Source organism: Podarcis cretensis (genome assembly GCF_951804945.1).
Source record: "Podarcis cretensis genome assembly, chromosome: 2".
Lineage (NCBI taxonomy): Eukaryota > Metazoa > Chordata > Lepidosauria > Squamata > Lacertidae > Podarcis > Podarcis cretensis.
The window spans coordinates 56,215,691-56,235,888 of record NC_137171.1 but is presented as its reverse complement, the minus strand read 5'-3'; the positions used below and the strand labels follow the sequence as shown (position 1 = coordinate 56,235,888).

General features: G+C 40.7%; 1 protein-coding gene across 3 annotated transcripts in view; it reads right to left on the bottom strand.

Annotated features, from left to right (window-relative positions):
• Window positions 1–20,198, bottom strand: part of AFF4 (ALF transcription elongation factor 4) — a gene marked incomplete at its 5' end in the record, with an annotated part of 51,327 nt that overhangs the window by 8,989 nt on the left and 22,140 nt on the right. For all 3 annotated transcript variants that reach the window (XM_079967925.1, XM_079967924.1, XM_079967923.1), the window contains 12 exons: window positions 225–361; window positions 519–582; window positions 1,417–1,514; window positions 4,554–4,788; window positions 5,566–5,654; window positions 11,071–11,994; window positions 13,250–13,412; window positions 13,689–13,726; window positions 14,311–14,365; window positions 15,343–15,363; window positions 16,942–16,990; window positions 19,025–19,061. In XM_079967925.1, the coding sequence (XP_079824051.1) occupies window positions 225–361; window positions 519–582; window positions 1,417–1,514; window positions 4,554–4,788; window positions 5,566–5,654; window positions 11,071–11,994; window positions 13,250–13,412; window positions 13,689–13,726; window positions 14,311–14,365; window positions 15,343–15,363; window positions 16,942–16,990; window positions 19,025–19,061 (1,910 nt within the window). The remainder of the gene's footprint in view (window positions 1–224; window positions 362–518; window positions 583–1,416; window positions 1,515–4,553; window positions 4,789–5,565; window positions 5,655–11,070; window positions 11,995–13,249; window positions 13,413–13,688; window positions 13,727–14,310; window positions 14,366–15,342; window positions 15,364–16,941; window positions 16,991–19,024; window positions 19,062–20,198) is intronic.

Sequence of the window (20,198 nt, the reverse complement as noted above, 5' to 3'; positions counted from 1 at the left end):
TAAGCAACTGTCAGGTCAAAACATTCAGTTCTTATTCACAATTCTTTAATGAACAAATGTGAGGTTTGTGCTTTATTCTTTGTGCCAAAAAATCTGCAGTTAACCCCAAGTTGAAAAATACCGAGAGTGGATATTTTTGTTCAATGTTTTACTAAGGCACTCACACCACAGCTCCTAATCCCCATTTTGATGACAATGCTTGTTGCATGTTCTGTATCACTTACTTGATCAGCTCCACAGTTTCCGAATACATAGGGAACGGGGACTTTGATTCCTGAGCATTTTTCTCTAATGCATTCCCACATTCAATGAACGACACGACAGCATCAAGGTAGTACACAGCTTTCTCAAACCTGTCAGACTAAAGAAATATAAAGCCTTTTGACAATCAACTCATAAAAGTGAGGATTACTACTACAGCGTCAGCCAAAATAGTCGGGGGGGGGGGGAGAGAATCATGCCAACCTAGGACAATAAGCAATGCCTCTAAGTAAACAACAGTTTAGCATTTTCCTTACCAATGCGTCAGCATTGTGCTTTAATTTCTTTGCTTCTTGCAAGTAGTGATCTGCTGAGTAAGTCCTGCAACATAAAATAAAAACCTATGAGACTGATAACATCAGAGCAGTCTTATCCTTTGGTGCCCCGCCCATTTATGAAGGGTTATCTAGGAGCTCTAAGCTGCTCTAGCAGCATGCAGGATACTGTGTGAGAATCCCTAATTTCCTGGCCTGACAATGCTCACAACACACCCCTCCTGCACTGGCACAATGCATTGCATCCACACAGTGGCACTTTGGCTTACGATGTGTTCTCACTGTACTGGAGCAAAGGAATGACGTTTGGTTTGGTACTGGTTTGGGTCTGTGTTACTAGCTTTGCACAGCAGATACGTAGTATTGGCCTTCAATTCCAAAACATGTTTGGACTGGTGGGCATGGTTTAAGGAAAATGGCCTTGTGGACCAAAGTGGATCTTCTGGCAGGCCAAGATTGGGCTGCAGGCTGGTGGTCCCAGTCCCTGATTTATAATGACCAGCAGAAGCTCTCCAGGGTTTCAGGCAGGAATCTTTCTCAGCCCTCCCTAAAGGAAATGTCTGGGATTGAACCTGGGACCCTTCTCATGCAAAGCATATGCTGTGCCCCTTCTCAGGAGAACAGTGTCTTTCTGGGAGGAGAGGGGAACTAATTCAGCTCAGAGAAGATCTGCAGGTTTGCAGAAATAGATGGCATCATGCTGCATTTCACTCCTGGCAGCTGTAACTCCTTGCAACAGATGAGCGCAAAGGTACCCAAACTATGTCAGAAAGACAGAGCAAAAAGACTAAAATGGATGACACACAGATGTCAGTATAAATATTCATCACACATTCTTGGTAACATAGAGACCAACTGCCTGACTTCTATCTGTTCTCACCTGTCATCAAACACTAGCTTTGCTCTCCGGGACTTCGAGTTATCTGTAGTCATGGTGGAGGCAGAAGGGCAGTTTGAAGAATTATTTAAAAGCTTCTCCTTGAAAGAAGACAGACCACAATTAGTTAAAACACTGATTTTTGGCGAACAAATATTCACTGCTTGTGCTTCACTTGCTGAGCTCAGGCTGGCTAAATGCAATCCAGATGTGTACCGTCATTCATGTTTACCACATATACAGCTTGACCGACACAGATGTTGCCATATGGACTCCAACAGATTCAAAACACAACACGGGCACTTTTCAATTAGGAACCCAATTGTTATTGTTTGCATATAATTAATTAATACAATTTATTAGGCATTTTCTAATGCTCACATATATACAGCTTTGTTAGGTCTCGTTCTCAGTGCTGTTCCAACCTATGCTGCAGTAGAACTATGCAGGAAGGATCAAATTACAGTCAGATGCCTGAGCAATGGCTGAATATTGCCATTATGTAACAGTGCAGCATACAACCAAAGATATTCTACTTTCCAGACGAAGTGCAATACTTTTTTCCAAAGAAAGCTACAAGTTCCAGAGTGGCCAAAGTTCTGAAATCTAATAACTACAGCAAACTTTTCAGATGCCCACCATTCTTATCACTGCTCCCACGTCCCCAACAGTTCTCCGTAATCACTGCTCCTTCTTCCAACCCTCCAACAGCTGTTTCCCCTATTGAACTTGAACTTAAAATACATCACAGTAAGGCAGAGGTGCAATGTGCCAACCCCGCTCCTAGGGCTTTTAGCACCTCTCTGTTCCTCCCGTACTTTTGTGCTTGTGAGTAGAGGCGGCAGCAGAGAAGCAGTCTTTCTAGCTGTCAATCTGCCTGGGAAGGGAGGGGCCCAGCTGGGAGGCTGGGGGGTGTCAAGGGCTTTGAGGGCGCTGACCTGTCCCACCCTGTCAGGATTAAAGAGCCACAAGCAGCCAGCGGGGTGGGTCCTAAAGCTCACCAACAGCGAGAGACTCTGGAGGGAAGTGGAAGCAAAAAGAAGGAAACCCAGCAGAACAAACAACTGTGTGTGCTTGTAGGCACAGAGAGAGGGAAAAGGAAGGGGGGAGGAACAGACTGATTGGCTGCTGAGAGAAGCAGCGGGGAGAGAGCTTGTAAGTGAGAAATGTAGAGAAAAACAGCTAGAGGCAGAGAAAGGTATGGACTGTGAAAGCACGCAAACCGAAAGGTTACAAGGAATGAAACAGAGAGAGAGAAACCTTGTGTGTGCACTTGAACCTGCGAGTCTGCATGAAGTCACGAGGAAAATGAGAGTTAGAAGGTGTAAAAGGAAGGGAAGGAGCTTCATACAACACAAGTTTAACTTGCTTGTACTTCCTCCATGAGAGGGGAAAAACCAAGGCAGGGGGTTTACAAAGGATCTCTAGTGTTAATTACGCCAATGGCACTGATAAACCAAGGAAACAGAGAAGCATGATGACGGAAAAAAGAAAAACCCTCTAGCGTGAGACTCCTAAGGGTTCACCTGGAACCGGGTTCACAGGGGACATGGGGAGCAAGAAGCATCACACTGCCCTTTTAATATATGAAGGGAGTCTACGGTCTTCTTTCTATTCAACTTTAGTTTTTCTTTCGATCATCATCTGTATGTTAAATCTGTTTACAAAACAGATAAACCAAATTCTGCTTCAATAATGAAACTCAGCCAACTAGGCTAATGCATTAATAGAACACATCAATGCTACCCTAGCAGGAGAATTATTAAAACCCAGCAGAACTATGAGGGGATACTAATTACCCTAATTTTAAATTGGTCCAGACATGACTCAGTGTAGGCTTAAAAGAAGGGTGCCAAAAAATCTATTAAAAACCAACTCCTGCCACATACACAAGCTCTTTGGAATTTTCCCCATGAAAGCACTGTTTAGTCCAACTCTACTTGGCTCAAAAAATCAAGACTTTTGCAGCTACATTCCTTGGTGAAATATTTAGCCACTTGTTTACTTTCTGAGGTCCTCCCATTGTCCTAGTTTCTACAAGGCTCTAGTTTTGCTTGAGGCATAAGCAAATTTACTTTCACTTACTAGTTTATCTACTACTATGTTCCTATTAATGAAACACTGACCACTGATGAACAGAAAACCTCTAATTCAGAGAAACATTTGCAGTCTAGGAACTACCGGCATGCAACATATCAACTTTGTTGTCTACTTAAAGGTGTGCTCATGTCCACAAAGGTTCCTCTAACAGAGGGTGGTACAACTTTTCATATCAAGTTTACTTCAGCATACAATCCACGGGCTGCACACTGCCTTGTTACGTGCGGTGGGGAGAAACAAGGCCAAAATCTGAACCCCCTGCCCAACTAGCCCTTGTGCAGCCTTTCCAAATCCCAGTAAAAGGGCGCTGCACTTTGGGAAGGACCTGTGAGGCTCTGGCAGGGTCCTAGAGTCCTCCTACCTCATTCCCAAAGCTGAGAAAGCACTAACTAGGATTTGGAAAGGAGATGAGAAGACTCTAAAAACCCTGTCAGAGCCCTCACACGTTCTCCTTTGCAGGGGACATCAAATGTTGCCGGGGGAACACCAAAAGGCATTGCGGGTCATATACACCCCCTGGGCCACACACTGGACCACCCTGCTCTAACAGGTATCTTATAAACTCCAAGCTGTCGTGTCTCAATTAGAGAACTCAAAAGCTGTGAAATTCTAGCCTTAGCCAGACAAAACAGTCAAATACTCCTACAATGTCTGAGTGGAAAACAAGCCCCTCCCTCTGACGTCTAAAAGCATATAGCATGAATGTATGCAAAGAGGAACCCTTTGCGCTTACAGCTGTACTAACAAAGGCATCCATGCAACCTGAAATTCTACTGGTTCCAGATTACATGAATGCCTTTGCTGGTACAAGAGTACACAGGAAGGTAACCTGCTTGCAAACATTTGTGATGTAGGCATGGACAAGAGGGCAGGCCAAGCTAGCATGCGTATGTCAGGTCAGTCAATGCAGCCCTGCTCCCATTTTTTGTTCAACATGTAAGGGTTTCTTCTGAAGAGGGCTTATTTGCTTGGTTTTACAAAAAGTGCTAACGAAAGGTTATGGACAATGGAAAACTATGATGGAAGTATAATCTTTTTACCTTTGCTTCCTTGGTATTACTTGAGGCCTTCCCTTCAGTCTTCTTTTGTTTAGAAGAGCTACCTTTGCTGCTGCTACTCTCCTTGTTATTGTTACTGCTCGATTTCAAGGAAGATGACTGACTGACGGTTCTCTTCCGAGACCCATGCTCTTGCTTGGAATCTTTCTGGGTGGCTGGGGTTGTGGCTGGAGACGGAAGAAGATCCTTCTCCTTAACAGCACTCTGCTTTGATGATCTGCCCCACAGGGAAGGGAAAAAAATATTAACCAATGCAAGTTACTGCAACCATGAACCTATGGAAACCTATTCCATGCTTCAAGTGCCACTAGCAAAAATATCCCATGTAAGAATGAAGAAAATATGGCAGCTCTAAAAGTACAACATTAAACAGAAAAACCAACCAATCGGAGCTTGTGACACCCCTGTCCCCAGATGTTGTTTGATGCAAATGGTTAGAGATGGGGGTTGTAGTGCAGCAACATTTGGAGGGCTACAGGTGCCCCCCGCCCCCGCTTTACAGCAATGGTGGTCAAGCAGTGGCCCACGGCCATTTTGGGACAGGTGCCCAAAGGATTCTCAAAATTCAAATATGCCCACTGTTTGAAAAAGGATGGTGACCTCTGATCTAAAAAGGTAGAGATAACGAGCTATGATCCAGAAAGATGCCCACTTACAGCTCTTATAAGCTGTCTCTTCAGAATGGACAAATTGCAATTTAAACTACCAAATGTTATATGTGTGGTGGGGCATTTGACATGGCAGCTTTTTTATAAGAAATACTTGCTAAAAGCAGGTATACATTTCCCCCCTAACTTTACCTTTGAACAAGTGCTGTGTCAACCCAAAATTGAGATTTCTTTTAAAGAAAGCAATCTGACAATTCTGCAGGGGTAACTGATCAAACAAAAACTGGAACTTTGTGTGCAAATGGACCGCTTTTAAAACTGTGTGCTCTGAGCAAACCTTCTGCTTCATGCATTTTGGATCTTACATAGTGTAAACAGGCACTCACTCTCTGTTACTGGAAGTTTTGTGCGCTGAAGGAGCCTTTTCTTCTAGTTTAGTTTTCTTGCTTTCAATGCCTCGGCTTTCCTCTGCATTCTAAAATGAAACAACCACAAAGTTTGATGATCTCACATTAAATAAGTGCAGCTATCTTTCACAGACCACCACAATGATTTAACAAGCCACTTACAGGATTAAGATAATAATACAGCAAATAATAAAAACATTCCCTGCAGGAACAGTACAAGATAATGTCAATAAACCTTACTGACAAAATGAACATAAGGCTGAAGTATTGTAGATGTCATACTCCTGCAATACAAGGAGATCTAAGTGTGGCTTTAATAGCTTCATGCATGCAAAAATGTGACAGCTCAGTTTACTCCCACTATAGACTGTCAAAACAGCAACTGGTCTTGTCATGCTGACACAAGAGTCTCTATACTGGATCTCACCAGCGAAAATTTATTCCTATTTACTATGCTAAGAAATGTGCAATTTAAAGGCTTACTTTAATGTTTAGCAAAATACACATTTACTATTTGTAAACTGCTCCTTGTAAATGCACATGTTAAACCTTTCATAGCAGAAAAAAATGAAACATTAAATTACTTTTTAAGGGTGTTCATTAATATGGTAAAAATATAAATGAAATAATATAAATGTACTAGGTACTGTGCCCCTGCTCACTCCACTTACCAAGCCCCTGCCATTCCCCCCCCCCATTAAGAGCCTAGAAGCTTCCCCTTCCCCTCGTATTTTGCAGAACCTTTCATTTCCTTGCTTTCACCTTTAACCCCATGCCTATGCTTCCTATTACCTCCTTTTTGCCACCCCATTTTCACATTCACTCCTTTTTTCCCTTTACTCTTCCCACTTTTTCAGCTCTCTCTTGAACACAGATCACTCAATATCCATGCCTTCTTCTCTCTCCTATTCTGCAGCTCCCTTGGAGCACACATCCCATAATGATACATGCTAATCTTTTAGATTAACAGAATCGTAAGGAACTAGCCTGTCAGCTTGTTTAGTGAGGGAAAGTTAAATTCAGTTGAAGGATGTTGTCCAAATATTGGCGTATCTTCTAAATTACTATATTGAATATGGAACTTCAATAAGGCAACATGCGGTACCAAGGGTGAAATGCTTTGTGGGAAGGCACTGTGGAATATTTGAGGGATCTATATCACATCAGGCAGCCAAGGAATGGAAGAGGAAGAAGGTTAAAGCAGCCATTCCTCCCCCCTCATTGCTTCTCTCTTCTCGCTGTACTCAAACAATGGCAGAAATTTAAAGTAAAGCAGGAATAGAGGGTCACTGAAATGAAGTTTTAAACAACATCAGAGGTTTAAGTAAATCAGGAAGAAGGGCACACTGAGGTGTTTAAAAAACCCCCAACTCTTAATAGTTTTAACATGGAGAAATAGCAGATAAGGAAAATAGAGAAGAAAACACCAAAAAGTTAATGCAACAGAACCTTTCCCAGTTTCATTTTCACTGTACTCAAAACGTTTCAAACTGCCACTCTACTCAAATCTCTGCCACTGTTTAAAATCACCACTTTCCCCCTCAGTTTGGTTCCATCTCTGCTTTACTCAAACCTCTGCTGTTGTTAAAGCTTCCATTTTCCTGTGTGTCCATCTTCTACTTTCTTTTTTGCTCCTTTCCTCTATCCTGATTTCATGCAAATCCAGGATAGTGATTTCATGCAAATCGTCCCATAGGGGTTATTATTTGACTTCATGCAAATAAAGGGTTGTGATGCAGCACTACAAGTCTTCTAATATATGTAATATATATAGATTTCAAGTCTGGCATGCAAAACTGGAAAATAAGCCAGAATATGCATGAGCTGGTTTAAAGTTGGCTTTTGAATCCTGTTTATTTGGATCCCATTAACCATGGCTCTCAGTTCACATAAAATTGAAAACTATGATTAACTGATTGTCTGAAGAAGTCAAGAGGCAAGAAAAGAGAGAAATTGCCAATGCACCAAGCTCATACATATCCTGACTTATTAACCCAGGATTTGGTCATGCAAACACAGCCACCGTAAGAGGGATGTGCCTGCTAATTTGCTATCTGACCTAACTTGCCCCACTGGCTCTTAATTGATTTAAATTACTCTTAAGATCTCTGCTGTTTGCTGTTCATGAAACTTGTAGGAGACTGGTGGAACCTCTGGTAATTCCCAGTCACCTCCGAGCATGGGCAATGAAAGCTGAGTACTCCCTGAAGGCAAAGGGAATGCTAGCCAAGAATTGGTCCAATGTGAGTTGAGGGCTCTGGAAACACTGGCAAAGACAGAATACAGGGAGACAGGAGAAAGAAGAGTTTCTGGGAACACTGCAGCATGTATGTTCTGTTTTGTAACCACCACCACCACCGCGAAAAAGTGGAGGGTATCTGGTGGGCCAGTGAAAAAAGGCTTCGCAGGCTGGTTATGTGACACTAGTTCTAGTCCCCTCCCCCACTTTAAAAATTACTGTTGTCTGAATTACTGTTGTTTGCAACAAATTATTAAGGTGTAGAGATATAGGAAGATGGCCACATCATAAAGTATTGGGAAATAGCAGTAATCTCTTTGGGGCTGAGCTTGATGATTTCAACATCTTTCTCTCTCTTGCTGTTTCTGGCCTGCACTGGTGCTTAGTCCCATGTAGTCTTTTTTTTTTTTTAAATGATATTTATTAAAGTTTCCAACATAAACACACAAACATACAAACATACACAAACAAAAAACAGGTATAATTTCAATCCTTTTTTTCTTAAACCTTATTTTCCCGACCTCCTCACACCTCCCCCTTCTGTATTATAATTTCATTATCCAATCAGCAAGTCCTCTCCCTTATTTCCCATAGTTTTTAATTTTTCTTTTCCTTTTCCTTAATAAATGCCGCTGAAAACCATTAATTTTTAAACCCATGTCATTCTAGCCTTCATTAATTTTACAGTATTTGTTAATATAGTCTTTAACCTTTTTCCTAAAGTCGACCCAAATTTCAGTCCCATGTAGTCTTAGAAGACTACGAAGAATCTTTTGTAGTGAGGAACAGTTGGAAGTTAGGAAGTGTTTGAACTGGAATGCAGCAATGTTCTCCTGCCTCCTTTGTTTATACCTTGGCTTATTACTCTGACATATGATGTGTCTATTAACGTCATTTTGTGATAAAACATGGCTTTAAAAATACATACATATAATAGTATTGCTGTTAGACTGGGCTTCACAAATGACCAACAGAAAGGAATGATGCCAGTCAGTTTGTAAATTCCTGATTTTGAGAATTTTCGAGACGTGCCTTAAACACTCTATAAAGATCTTATTAATCCTAATTACCCTTTAATGCAAGATTGTGCATATAGTTGCTGAGAGGATTTTGGCAACAGCTGTGACACAACTGATCCAGTTTAAATTTAGTGTGCCCTACCAACAGTCACAATAACAAGAATAACTATAATTATTTAATGAAGCCTTTTACACAAGAAAAATGGGGGGGGGATTTTACTGTTAGGATTCATATATATGAGAAGTGGAGTGTGAACACTTTGCGCACTCATTCAGGTAATATTTTGCCCCACTTTTAAAATTAAAGGCAAAAGAACTAAGTGTACTTAAATTGCGGGAAGACAGTCAGAACAAACAACTGGCAATAGCCAGTGTTCAATATTCCCCAGGTGTGCTTTGCTACTGGCATGGGTCCAATTACACCTACAAGGATATTCCTGGGCACCAGGTTGGCGACCACAGTTTAAAAACATCTGCCTTAGTTCACAGTTAATATCATTTCCATTTCTACTGTGTGTGTTTCTCCTTCTTGCATACTGGGACAAGTGAATTGTTGTAAGGACAGGCTACAGTCAAGCAATGCAGTTGAGATCATAGAATCGTAGCATTGAAAGGGACCCCTAGAGTCATCTAGTCCAACTCCCTGGCGAATACACATTCCACTACAGTGACAGCAAGCTAGATTTAAGACACCATTTGGTGCCTAGCTAATACACCTGAGTTTCTTACACTGACCATAGGCATCACTGCACAGTGGTCATTCACTTATTTGGCGGGACTTCCCATTACTCCTGCAGCCTTCCCCCAGGTCCCTCCCAATTTGCTCCACAGGATCCCCCTGGAAAAGATTATGGAGGGATGCAGAAGATGTAGGGAAGGAGAATCTGGAACTTCTTCTGCCAACAGTGCCTGCTCTGCTGTTGGACAGATGCCACTGGATTTCACCCAAGCCTCTCCATCCTTACTGTGCTGTTTTTTCCTTCCCAACTTTTAAGACACTTTGAGTCCTCGGAACAATAGCTAGCTTAGCTGTGGATCAACTATCAAGAGGGAATGGTTGAAATGAATGCCATTAATTCCAAACAGATGGTCATGTATTTGTTCCAAATTCAGCATAGTTTTTAACATGTATAACTTTCCTAAGCCACCACCAACTCATTGGCTGTGTAGCTGCTTTACTATAGCCACTGCACAGTGACTAACTCCCAAAGTCTTATCTTGGGTCTGCAAAATATTCACAGAAGAAGAATAACCAAAGAAATTTTCAACCCAAGCCTACAAGTGTGATTAAGGCTCCCTTGCATAACTTTCAGGCGGACACTTTTATCCATGTAAACAGGGCATCTACTGGCATGATGCCATAAAGTTGCAAAACTCTATGCAAGAAATTGATAAGATCACACAAGCCCATTTTCTTACCAACGCAGGACTACATGTAACAATTAACTCTTCTCAGCATGTATCTATAAACAATGAATGGGGTGTAGTTTGCCATATTTCACTACCTTCTAAACCGATTAGCTTCCAGTTTAGCACATACATTATTGGCTAATAGTTATGTTGCTCCATTCACATTAAAGATCAAGCAAATACCAACATACATTTTAGTCAGACTAGTTACTGACTGAAGTACTACTGGCAACATTTATAACCAACCACAGAAATTTGAGGTGAACTTAAATGCAAAATCACATTGCAATGGCCCAGTTTGCATATTATAGTAAACAATATTTAGTGGTTTGGATCATTTGCTCAGTATTACATCCAAACAAGGAGATCATAGTAAATCAAGAACAAACCTTGGCTTCACAATATGAAACACTAAGCCAAGGACTATGGTTTGTAGCTCCCACTAAAAAGAACAAAGAGGAAGCCATATGCACGCTCCTGGAAAACTTTTAATTATGGTTAAACAACAGGGAAAGCCAGATATTGCTGGACTACAGTTCCAATCAACCCTGACTACTGGCCATGCTGGTTGAGGTATGAGTTACACTTATTGCTAGTTTACAGCAATATGCAAATATTGCAACTGAATTATAATGTTTTCTTATTCTTTTGTTTAACTTTTTTCTTTTCTTCAAGGAAGTGACCTTAAAACTAAAATTAAAAAGGCTAAATCAGTTCACTACACATCTTTGATTGCACAGAGGATACTAGGTTTTGAAAGCCTACTCCCTTAACTCTCCATTTAGATGACACTAAAACGACATACTGAAAACTGACCTGACATAACTTATGCTTCCGCTTGCCCTTGGTGGAACCTTTGTCGGAGGATGCTTTCTGGGGCTCCCTTGGATGCTTCTCGGACACATTCTTCCTCTCAACTTTTGATGGGTCTGTGTCTTTGTAAGGCTTCCCTGGTATTCTGGTTAAGAGGCTCAAGTCAATCTTCACAATAAGGGGATACCTTTCATCAGGATCACTGAGTGGTGAAAGGAGTTCCTTCTCTTCCATAGGAGAGAACATTCGTTGCCGTAAAAAGCTGTCATCCTCCTCCATGGAGGGTTTAACAGGAGTCCTATTGCTCTCAGAATATTTGGGGGTTTGTGATGAAGGAGGCAAGCTCTCATTCTCATCAGAATCAGAGGATGAGGTATCTGTTTCTATGAATTCCTTGGATTTCTGGGAGGATTTGTTTGCAACCTTGCACTTCTTTTTCTCGGTTGTAGGCCGAGGTGAAGATTTGGGCTCCTTCTTTATGTTGGGCTTTCTAGAGCCTTTTGTGGCTGCCTTGTGTCTGTTAGAGGGTATATTTGTTGTCATGTCCACTGGAGTTTCGCTTTCTATTTTCAGCCCCCCTCTGGGCTCTTCCACAGATGGTTTGTCTGTCTTTTTGGGCTGTTTTTTACCTACAGTCCTCCTTTGGGTCATGCTGTCACTCTGAGCAGGTGACTTTTGTCTGCCCCGATTGCTCTCTGATCCTTTCTGGCTGGTTTTTGAATCTCTCCCAGGAGTGGAAGAAATTGATTCTTTAGATCCACTCTGATCTGCATATCCACTCCCTGTGCTCTGATCTCTACCCTCATTTTTGTAGCCTTGTGTTGATGGGATGTTACTGTCCACAGAAGAAGCTGGTGATACTTTATGCGGATTCACCTTGTTCAGCCAGTTGTCCAGCTGCCACTTGTTCGTTGGAGGTGGTTCCGGCTAAAGACAGAGAACAGGGAATCTTAAAAGTCAATACCTACATTCCCTCCATTTCCCGAGTGGCTAACAAGTTGAACCAAAGAATATATAATAAACATTTTATTCCAAGCTTGCAAATTTGGAACGTGGCCATCCATTATGCAGCTTACGCCTCTGTTGCTATAGAAAATTGAGGAAACTGCTGATTTAAGTATGTACTCTCTCCAGCCTAGCCATGTCACAACAGGAGAGGGGGGCTGCCACAAGGTGCTAGGTTTTCTTCATCAAGCTGCAGCAGGGGCAGCGTGCCAGTTATCTACTCATCTGGGATCAATTGCTCCCCTGCTCAGGGCAGATGATTACTGTCAAGCTGCATGGCTGACTTAGTTAACTGTAAAACAAACAAGTAGGCCCTGCAGCAAAATGTTAAAAGGATACCCCACTCCCTGGGAACCACATTAGCAGGAGCCTTAAATAGGAATAATATGGAGGCCCCAGCCAGCATAGAGCAGAAGCCATGTTCTGGCTGGCTGGCTGACAGTTTTATTGCTGTATAGGTGGTAGTGGTGCCTAGAGAGTGGGAAAGGGGAAATTCATATTTTCATCTCCTTCTGCCTGAAACAAACCTGCATATGTCAGTGAAGGGAATTTTTTAGCCTCATGGCACACATGCTCCCCAACACTAATCCCCCTCTCCAATATAGTTTTAAGCTGCTAGGCATGAGCCCTTTGCCTTACATTTCTCTCCAAACTGCCAATGTAATATTCCATGTCTTGACTGCAAACTAAATCATCATCATCATCATCATTTTTAATTTGTATTAAATGATTCACAGCCTGCCTAACTTCTGGTCCACTTGGCCCCTTTTTGTCCCATTCCCAAGGACAGAAGCAATAAACTGCTCACAGAAAACAATGGTGATTTGCTTCATTGTGATAGGCCAGCAAGGTGGAAACAAGAACAGGCGTTCAGTGTGAACTCAGATGATCTCCCTATAGACAATGCACTAAGCATTCCACAAGTCCCAGAAGCTCAGAGGCCATGCTGGATTGTGTTTCTATGTATACTTCTGAACACATAGGAAGTCCTGTTTCACCTTAATTCTTGGATATGATTGCTTCTAAAATGAAAGAAGATCAATGAACATTAATAAGCTGGGTATAAACAGTGCATAGTCTCTAACATTCATATTCCCCCTTTTGTCACATTACTGCTCTGCTATAGACACATATGGGAAATATGAAGACCACATGCAAAGGAGGAAAAAAACCGTACCTCAGGAGACGCACTCTGGGATGGCTCATTTGCCTCACTGTCACTTGAACTACTTTCACTTTCAGAGTCGGAACCAGAACTGCTCTCAGATCCGCTATGGCTGCTTGAGTCATCTCTAGAATTATCGGCTCCTTCACTTGTATGCTGGGAAGGTTCAGAATTACTGGGGGGGGGGGGGTAGAACAAAAATCAAAGGAAGCTATAGGATTTTATCTGTAGTTACTTTCAAACTATGGATAAAATAGTTTATGCATAAGACTATTAAGAAATATTTTAATGTTTAACCCAACCAGTTGAAGACCCATGGCAATTCAATTGAAGATGAAATCCTAATTGGCTCTTGCTTTAAACAGATATCTTAATTCCCCACAGTTAAATTGTTACAGCACTACCAGTTCAACATAGCTTTATAATGCCAGGTGTATCAACCAATATTTACCTTCCAGGTGTACCTCTTGGCACAGTCTTATCAGAATCCTATAATTGAAATAAAAGATCCAAACTAGAATTACTGTCCTTGTAACAGGTATAACACACTCAACAAGGGTACTGGAAAAACATATTTTGCTGTCTTTCACTGACATGAACATTATCCATCTATAAGAATGAAAACTAGGGAAAATATTGCATAATTGGCCAAAGTTTACAAGCAACCTATGGACAAACATAATACAGTATGAGATCCATCAGCCATCCTAGCAAGGTTATACTATTTCAAATGTTGTTTGACAGGTTTTGAATGTCAACTGGCATGTTCATTTGCAAGTATTTTTCTCCCTTTCACTTGCAAAGTAGCCCAGCTAGCCCTTCCTACACTCTCAAAACTGAGAGCCAGTGTGATGTAGTTGTCCAGAGAATTGGACTAGGAACTGGGAGCCCAGGGTTCAAATTCCCACACTATTTTAAAACAGTGTATTAGTTGCTTGTTTCTATTCATTTTCAGTTTTTGCCTTTTTAAATGTTGTGCTTTGTATTACTTTATTTTGATGGTGCTGTCAGCTCCCCTGTGTAGCTTGGTAGAAAGGCAGGACAGAATTATTTTAAAAAAACACAAAAATAACCTGCTCGACATCACTGTCTTCGCTGCTGCTGATTTTCAAGTCATTTATAAGAACGCTAGAAACAAACAGAAAAAGGAATGGTTTGGTGTGTGTTTTTTTACCAAATAATAATAATAATAATAATAATAATAATAATAATAATTTATTATTTGTACCCCGCCCATCTGGCTGGGTTTCCCCAGCCACTCAGCCAAATAATACCGTACTATCCTAACAATTTAACCTAATTTCTGATGATTGCCATTAATTTTCCTCCCTTTACATAATGGATTGACGCTCCGTTGAAGAAGCATACTGAAAATCCTGAAGTGCTTACACCATTACAAGGGCAACAGAAGAAATTAAGACACTTAACATCCTTGTGGTGGGTGACAAAATGCAAAGAGCAGATAGGCTCAAAAGAGCTGTTATATTAAGTAGCATAGTTGTCCTGCTGGAACAAGGAAAACACACAAAACATTGAATCACTGTAGGAACACTGTGTGGGGCACCATGCAAGTCACATATAGGCAGAGAAGGAGGAGAACGCTGTGGGCCTAAATTAAGCAGAATCCCATCCCAATTAACAAGGTTAGGGAATTCATAGGCATCAGTGCAATGCTGCTGCAACCACCACCACCCATTAATACTATACTGAAAATGCAGTCATCAAGTGCAAAGGCCAGTACATCACAGACAAAATGTACTTTGAAAAAAGCTGAGACTAAACTTTTAAGAGCATAGACTGTGCGTGACCACACAACACCAAAAAGATAGGAGACAGGGAAACTAAATACAGAGTAGGCTTCATAAATTCTGGCATAAATTAATGGTAAGTCATTTTTAGTTTTACCATTTGCTTAAGAATCACTGCTATATTTTTAAAACATAATTCAAGGATATTAACTTGAACTCTTTCATGCTTTACTATGAACTCTCCAAGAGCTGGGCTGTGAATTAACATTCTGCATATAACGAAATATGAATAAAATTCTTGCATTAGCAAGAATTTAAAAGCAACACTTGACATCAGTAACAAACATAGCATCTTACTTTGTCTGGTTTGATTCACACCTGGGGGGAAACAGAAATATGGTTAAAATTATTCAACCTTCTGGGTAGTTCTGCAGTAAAATAAAAGTTGCTTGGCAATGTTAGCTTGCTATATCTAGTTTACAACTATTCATGCAGCTGAATGATGTCATCTAAGGTATTGGTTCCCAAACTGGACGGTACTGCCCCCTAAAGGGCAGTGGGATTACCAAGGGGGCACTAGGAGAAAGTTGGGCACTCCAGGTGAGTCTCTCCAAAAATGCTGATTGCTTATTATTTAATGAAATGAATTTGCAGTTGCAAGGAAATGAGGTCAGTTTTATTAAGGCCAAATATGCCATCTCTATGTTTATTTCGAATACAGGATTTTTCTAGATTGTAAGCTCCTTGAGCAAGGACTTGCCCTCTTATTCCCTGCATAGTGATGGGTACATGGATAGTATTACCAATAAAAACTAACTATTAGACATTATTTCCCAAGTTAAGTTGCTGAATAAATTCAGGGGAGGGAGGTGTGCTAACTCTCAATACTTCTGAAGGTCAGTTAGGAGGTCTGACATTCTGCTCAGCATGCTTTTCATCACCCTCTGAGCAAACGTGTCAATAGAGGTCCCAGCTTAGAACTAGAGAGGAACTGGGGTTCATCCTCAAGCTTAGAAGCACAAGACAAAAATTGAGGTGATCTTTCAGAAGAAGACTGGGGTTATCCTTTCGGTGCTGGGATACCAAAGTCCTTAGTATATCTCAACAGCCCAGTGCCCAATCAATTCTATGTTCTCCCTCAGCTTCAGGTTTGGAGCAAAATTGGGGACAGACTGACTGCACAATTGTTCTGGGCTGCCAAGGTGATCTAACTGTTTTCAAATCCCAGTGCAATTGTGGGAATACTCAATATGCCAGCTATGCTCGGCCTCCATAGCTCAACGCAGTAATGCTTCTGAATACCAGTTTTTGGAAACCATAGGAGGAAGAGTGTTCTTGTGCTCAGATCCTTTTTGTTTCCCACAGGCTTCTGGTTAGCCATAGCTGGATTAGATGAGCCATTGGCCTGGGCCAGCAGGCTATTCTTATGGGAACAACCTCTGGGCTATTCTCCAGCTCCAAATCTGAAGCTGGATTGGAGGAGATGGTCTCTGACATTGAACAAAGCAATGTCATGAACAAAGGACAGATGGGGAGGGCCTGGAGATCACAAAGTTAGGCTTTGCTACTCAAGCTAAGCAAAAATTGTGTAGCCTTGACCATAATAGTCCCCCTTCGTCAAGTGTAAACCACGTTCTTTTATGGCTGTGAAGTACTGAGAATTAAGTGCACCTGGGTATATAAAGTTCAAGTGAAAGTGATGGCCTTGTGCAGTAAATAATCAAGAAGCAGCACTCAAGATTTCATGTTGAATTACTAACCTGATTAAGAAATCCCATCACTCATAAACATATATTGAAAGTGAGCATATTAAAAGTAGAGAGATGTACTATGCAACTATATAGATTTTCTGTCTGTAGCAGTTCCATCTCTATGAATCAATATGGCCATTTCCATCATATATATTTTCAGAATATTACTGTAAATATTGCAAAGAAAATTATAGGACATACTTACGATTTAGACTGGTGGACATTAGATGTTTTTGATGAAGAATTGTATCTTTCTGGAGGTGAGAAAGATAAAATAATTGCTGAACACTAAGTTACAAAAACATATACATCACCCAAATGATATATATGGAGGCAAGTATGACTCAGATGCAGATTGCAAGAGTGGGCAAACCCACTGCATTCAGTAGCCCTTTCTTTTCTGACTTACATGCTAAACTTACTACTGTACTCTAGCTATGTCTTTACCTGGTTTCTAAAAAATAGGAGAGTGAAAGACTAACAGTAAATCAACTACTGAATTCACAGACTTGGAAGTGATTCAATAGTTTGACTTGTTTGTTTTACAAATATAAACAAGTTCTTCCCTTAACATAAAGTAGATATTGTTCCAGACAAAAATGTGCTGTTTATTATTTCACACAGCTACTTAATGATTTGGCTAGTAATGCTGTTATCTTAGCAGCAGTTTCATTATCACCCCTGCTTGCGGAAGGTGAGCAATGAACCTTTTGTTCTCAAAGGCAAAAGTAATACGCAACATTTCAAAATACCTCATCCTATCATGTTTCCTAAAGTTAAAATATCACATGCTTCAGACCTAGTAGCTATCATCACAAGCCTAACAATGTCTTTTCAGAAGTAAATCCTATTTTAATCAATGGGGTTTACTTCTAGGGAAACAGGGTTAGGACTGCAGCCTAATGTAACTTGTTTTGAGCTTCTTTGCTATCTCAATGAGAAAATGTTTACACTTTGGGGATGCTGAGTCATGCAATGGTTTGAAGAACTTGGACAATGTTAGCAATTCATTGGTCAATGCAGCAACTGTGTTGCCACCAGAAGAAGGCCTACCATTTTCAGGAATCACTTAAGTAGATGGAAGCAACTGACAACAGACCATATAAACAGAGTGGTGCTTTTTGAAAGGGAGGAGAAACAAGATGCACTTGTTATATGGATCAGGAAACAATGCACACATTTGTTGGAGGTTCTGATGCAAGATACAAATACAAGGTTGGGGCCCAGTGACCTTTTCAAGTTCACTTTTCCAATAAAATTCTTCTAATAAAACAAGAAGAGCAGCAAGAGAGGCAAGACTTGAAACTGGTGCTCGAAAATAGAAATAATCAAATATTGATCATCTGCTATTCTAACTGCTGGTATAAAGGCCAGTTAATCTTAGAAATAACCAATGTGTCTGATTCAGATGTCATTCACATGTAATAAAGCAACAATTATCTCATACTATAGAACCCTGTGAGGAAGGAGGGGAAGTAGTTCACAAGCTTACAGACGTGTGCCCAAATGCCAAACTAATGGTTTGACAATCAGCTCTGTGCCATCTAAATGGAGTCACAGTATATGAATAACTACTTATGCTTTTACAACTTAATCAATTAGTTATCCTAGTTACAGAAGACATTAAGTCAGATGTTGTGAATTAAATGGTGCAGTCTCGTTTCATTCACAGTGACTGCATTCCTAGTCATAATTATTATTTTGGAGAAAGCCAGTTCTTAAAAAGAACGGCCTTTGTTTAAAGAATGGAAGCACTCCAAGGGCAGAAAATAATAGAAATTGGCACAGTCTCACACAAGCTACAGAGACAGGCAAGGACTGCTCTGAGTTATGTCCCAATAAGGGAAACACAAGTAAGCTAGAAGTGAAGCTGTTCTGTTACTTATCCTTCTCACCTAGAGATTACTTTAAGCTCATTCTCCAGGGTGCCTTAACCAGCTGAACTTCCTTAATTCTCACAGACTGGAGTTATGAAAGCATTCAGAGCGTAATGGCAAAGATTTCTCAAAATGTGCTACAACTTTCAAAGGGAACAAAAATAACAAACACTAATTCTCAAATCAAACCTTCTTAGTACAGTAAGCACACACACAAAAATGGATAAAATGAGAACACATTAACATTCTGATTCAGGTCTTTTATTGGGCCAGGCATCCTACCCACAAGACCAAAAAAACTATCAATAGAACTTTTCTTCAAGTAAAGCATCCAAAAGAGAATTTTACTGTAAATTCTTTTTTTAAAAAAACAGAGAAATAATTCAGTACATAATATAAACACACACTTACTTTGTTCTCCAGTGCCAAAATTAGATTGCTGAGCTTCCTGTAAAAATACAAAAAGGTTACTTATCTGTTTAACAGAGACTACTAAAAGAGGAAGTGCTTTAGTTGTGCTTGTGCTTGATTATTTAAATTTTAGAAAAAACTACAATTCCTTTGAAGTGTTATCCAAGCCTATCTGAATATTCCCCAGACTTTAGAGCCAAGGGAATCCTAAAAGCTGATGCCTTCTTTCCTATGGTTTAAGGCACTGATCACATGGTAAAGTTTCTCATCCTTTTTTCTTTTTTTTAATGAACACACACAGTGGTGTCCCCCAAACTTGTTTTTAAGTGCAACCCACTGAATATGAATAAAATTTAAAGTGATGATAGTTGACTACTGGAAAGGAAAAAGGAATGCCTACTTTGCACATTAGGCTAGGGATTCTCCTGGATCAAGCTTCCACTTCTAAATTCTGAGGTTACCACTTTTGTGATACATGACTCATGCCATGCAGTCATTTATACAAGCTAACATTTATATAATGCCAATTTACAACTACATATGACAATTTACAACTACTGCACGTAAGATAAATATCTACACTGGGCATCCACATCAGTCCTGGGCCTAGGGATTCTCTACAGAGGTCAGCTGCAGCCAGATGTGAAGGAGCAGCAAGAGATAATCAGAGGAATATCTGGAGAGCTAATGCTGCAACACCAGCCTATCCCATCTCCCAATATTTGATGTTCTCCTAAGGATGAGTAAACTGCAGTATGGAGATGTGCAACTGCCACCACCAAAGAAGTGGTGGTGCAGTCCAGAGTGTACCAAGATTTGTCGGCTTCTAGTGGGGAGTAAGAAGACCTCATGCATACCAGCTTAAGCCCGACACTGTGTGAGTTCCAGAATGGCCAAATACAAGCTACAGGCACAATTTATATGAAGGAAACAAAGAAGAATTGATTTGCTTTCTCCATTACATTTTCCAAGAGTTGTCCAGCACTCTTGTTCTGACTAGTGACTAGACAACTGAAGTCCAGTTCAGATGAAAGGCCACAAACTGCAACAAATTCGGATACCACTGACTACGTGGGGCAGAGTAGGAGACACAACATCAGAGTGTTTTCACTCCAACCCACAGGGTTGATTCCAGAAGGTGGTTTGGGGAGATGGGACTTCTGCATGAGTCCAA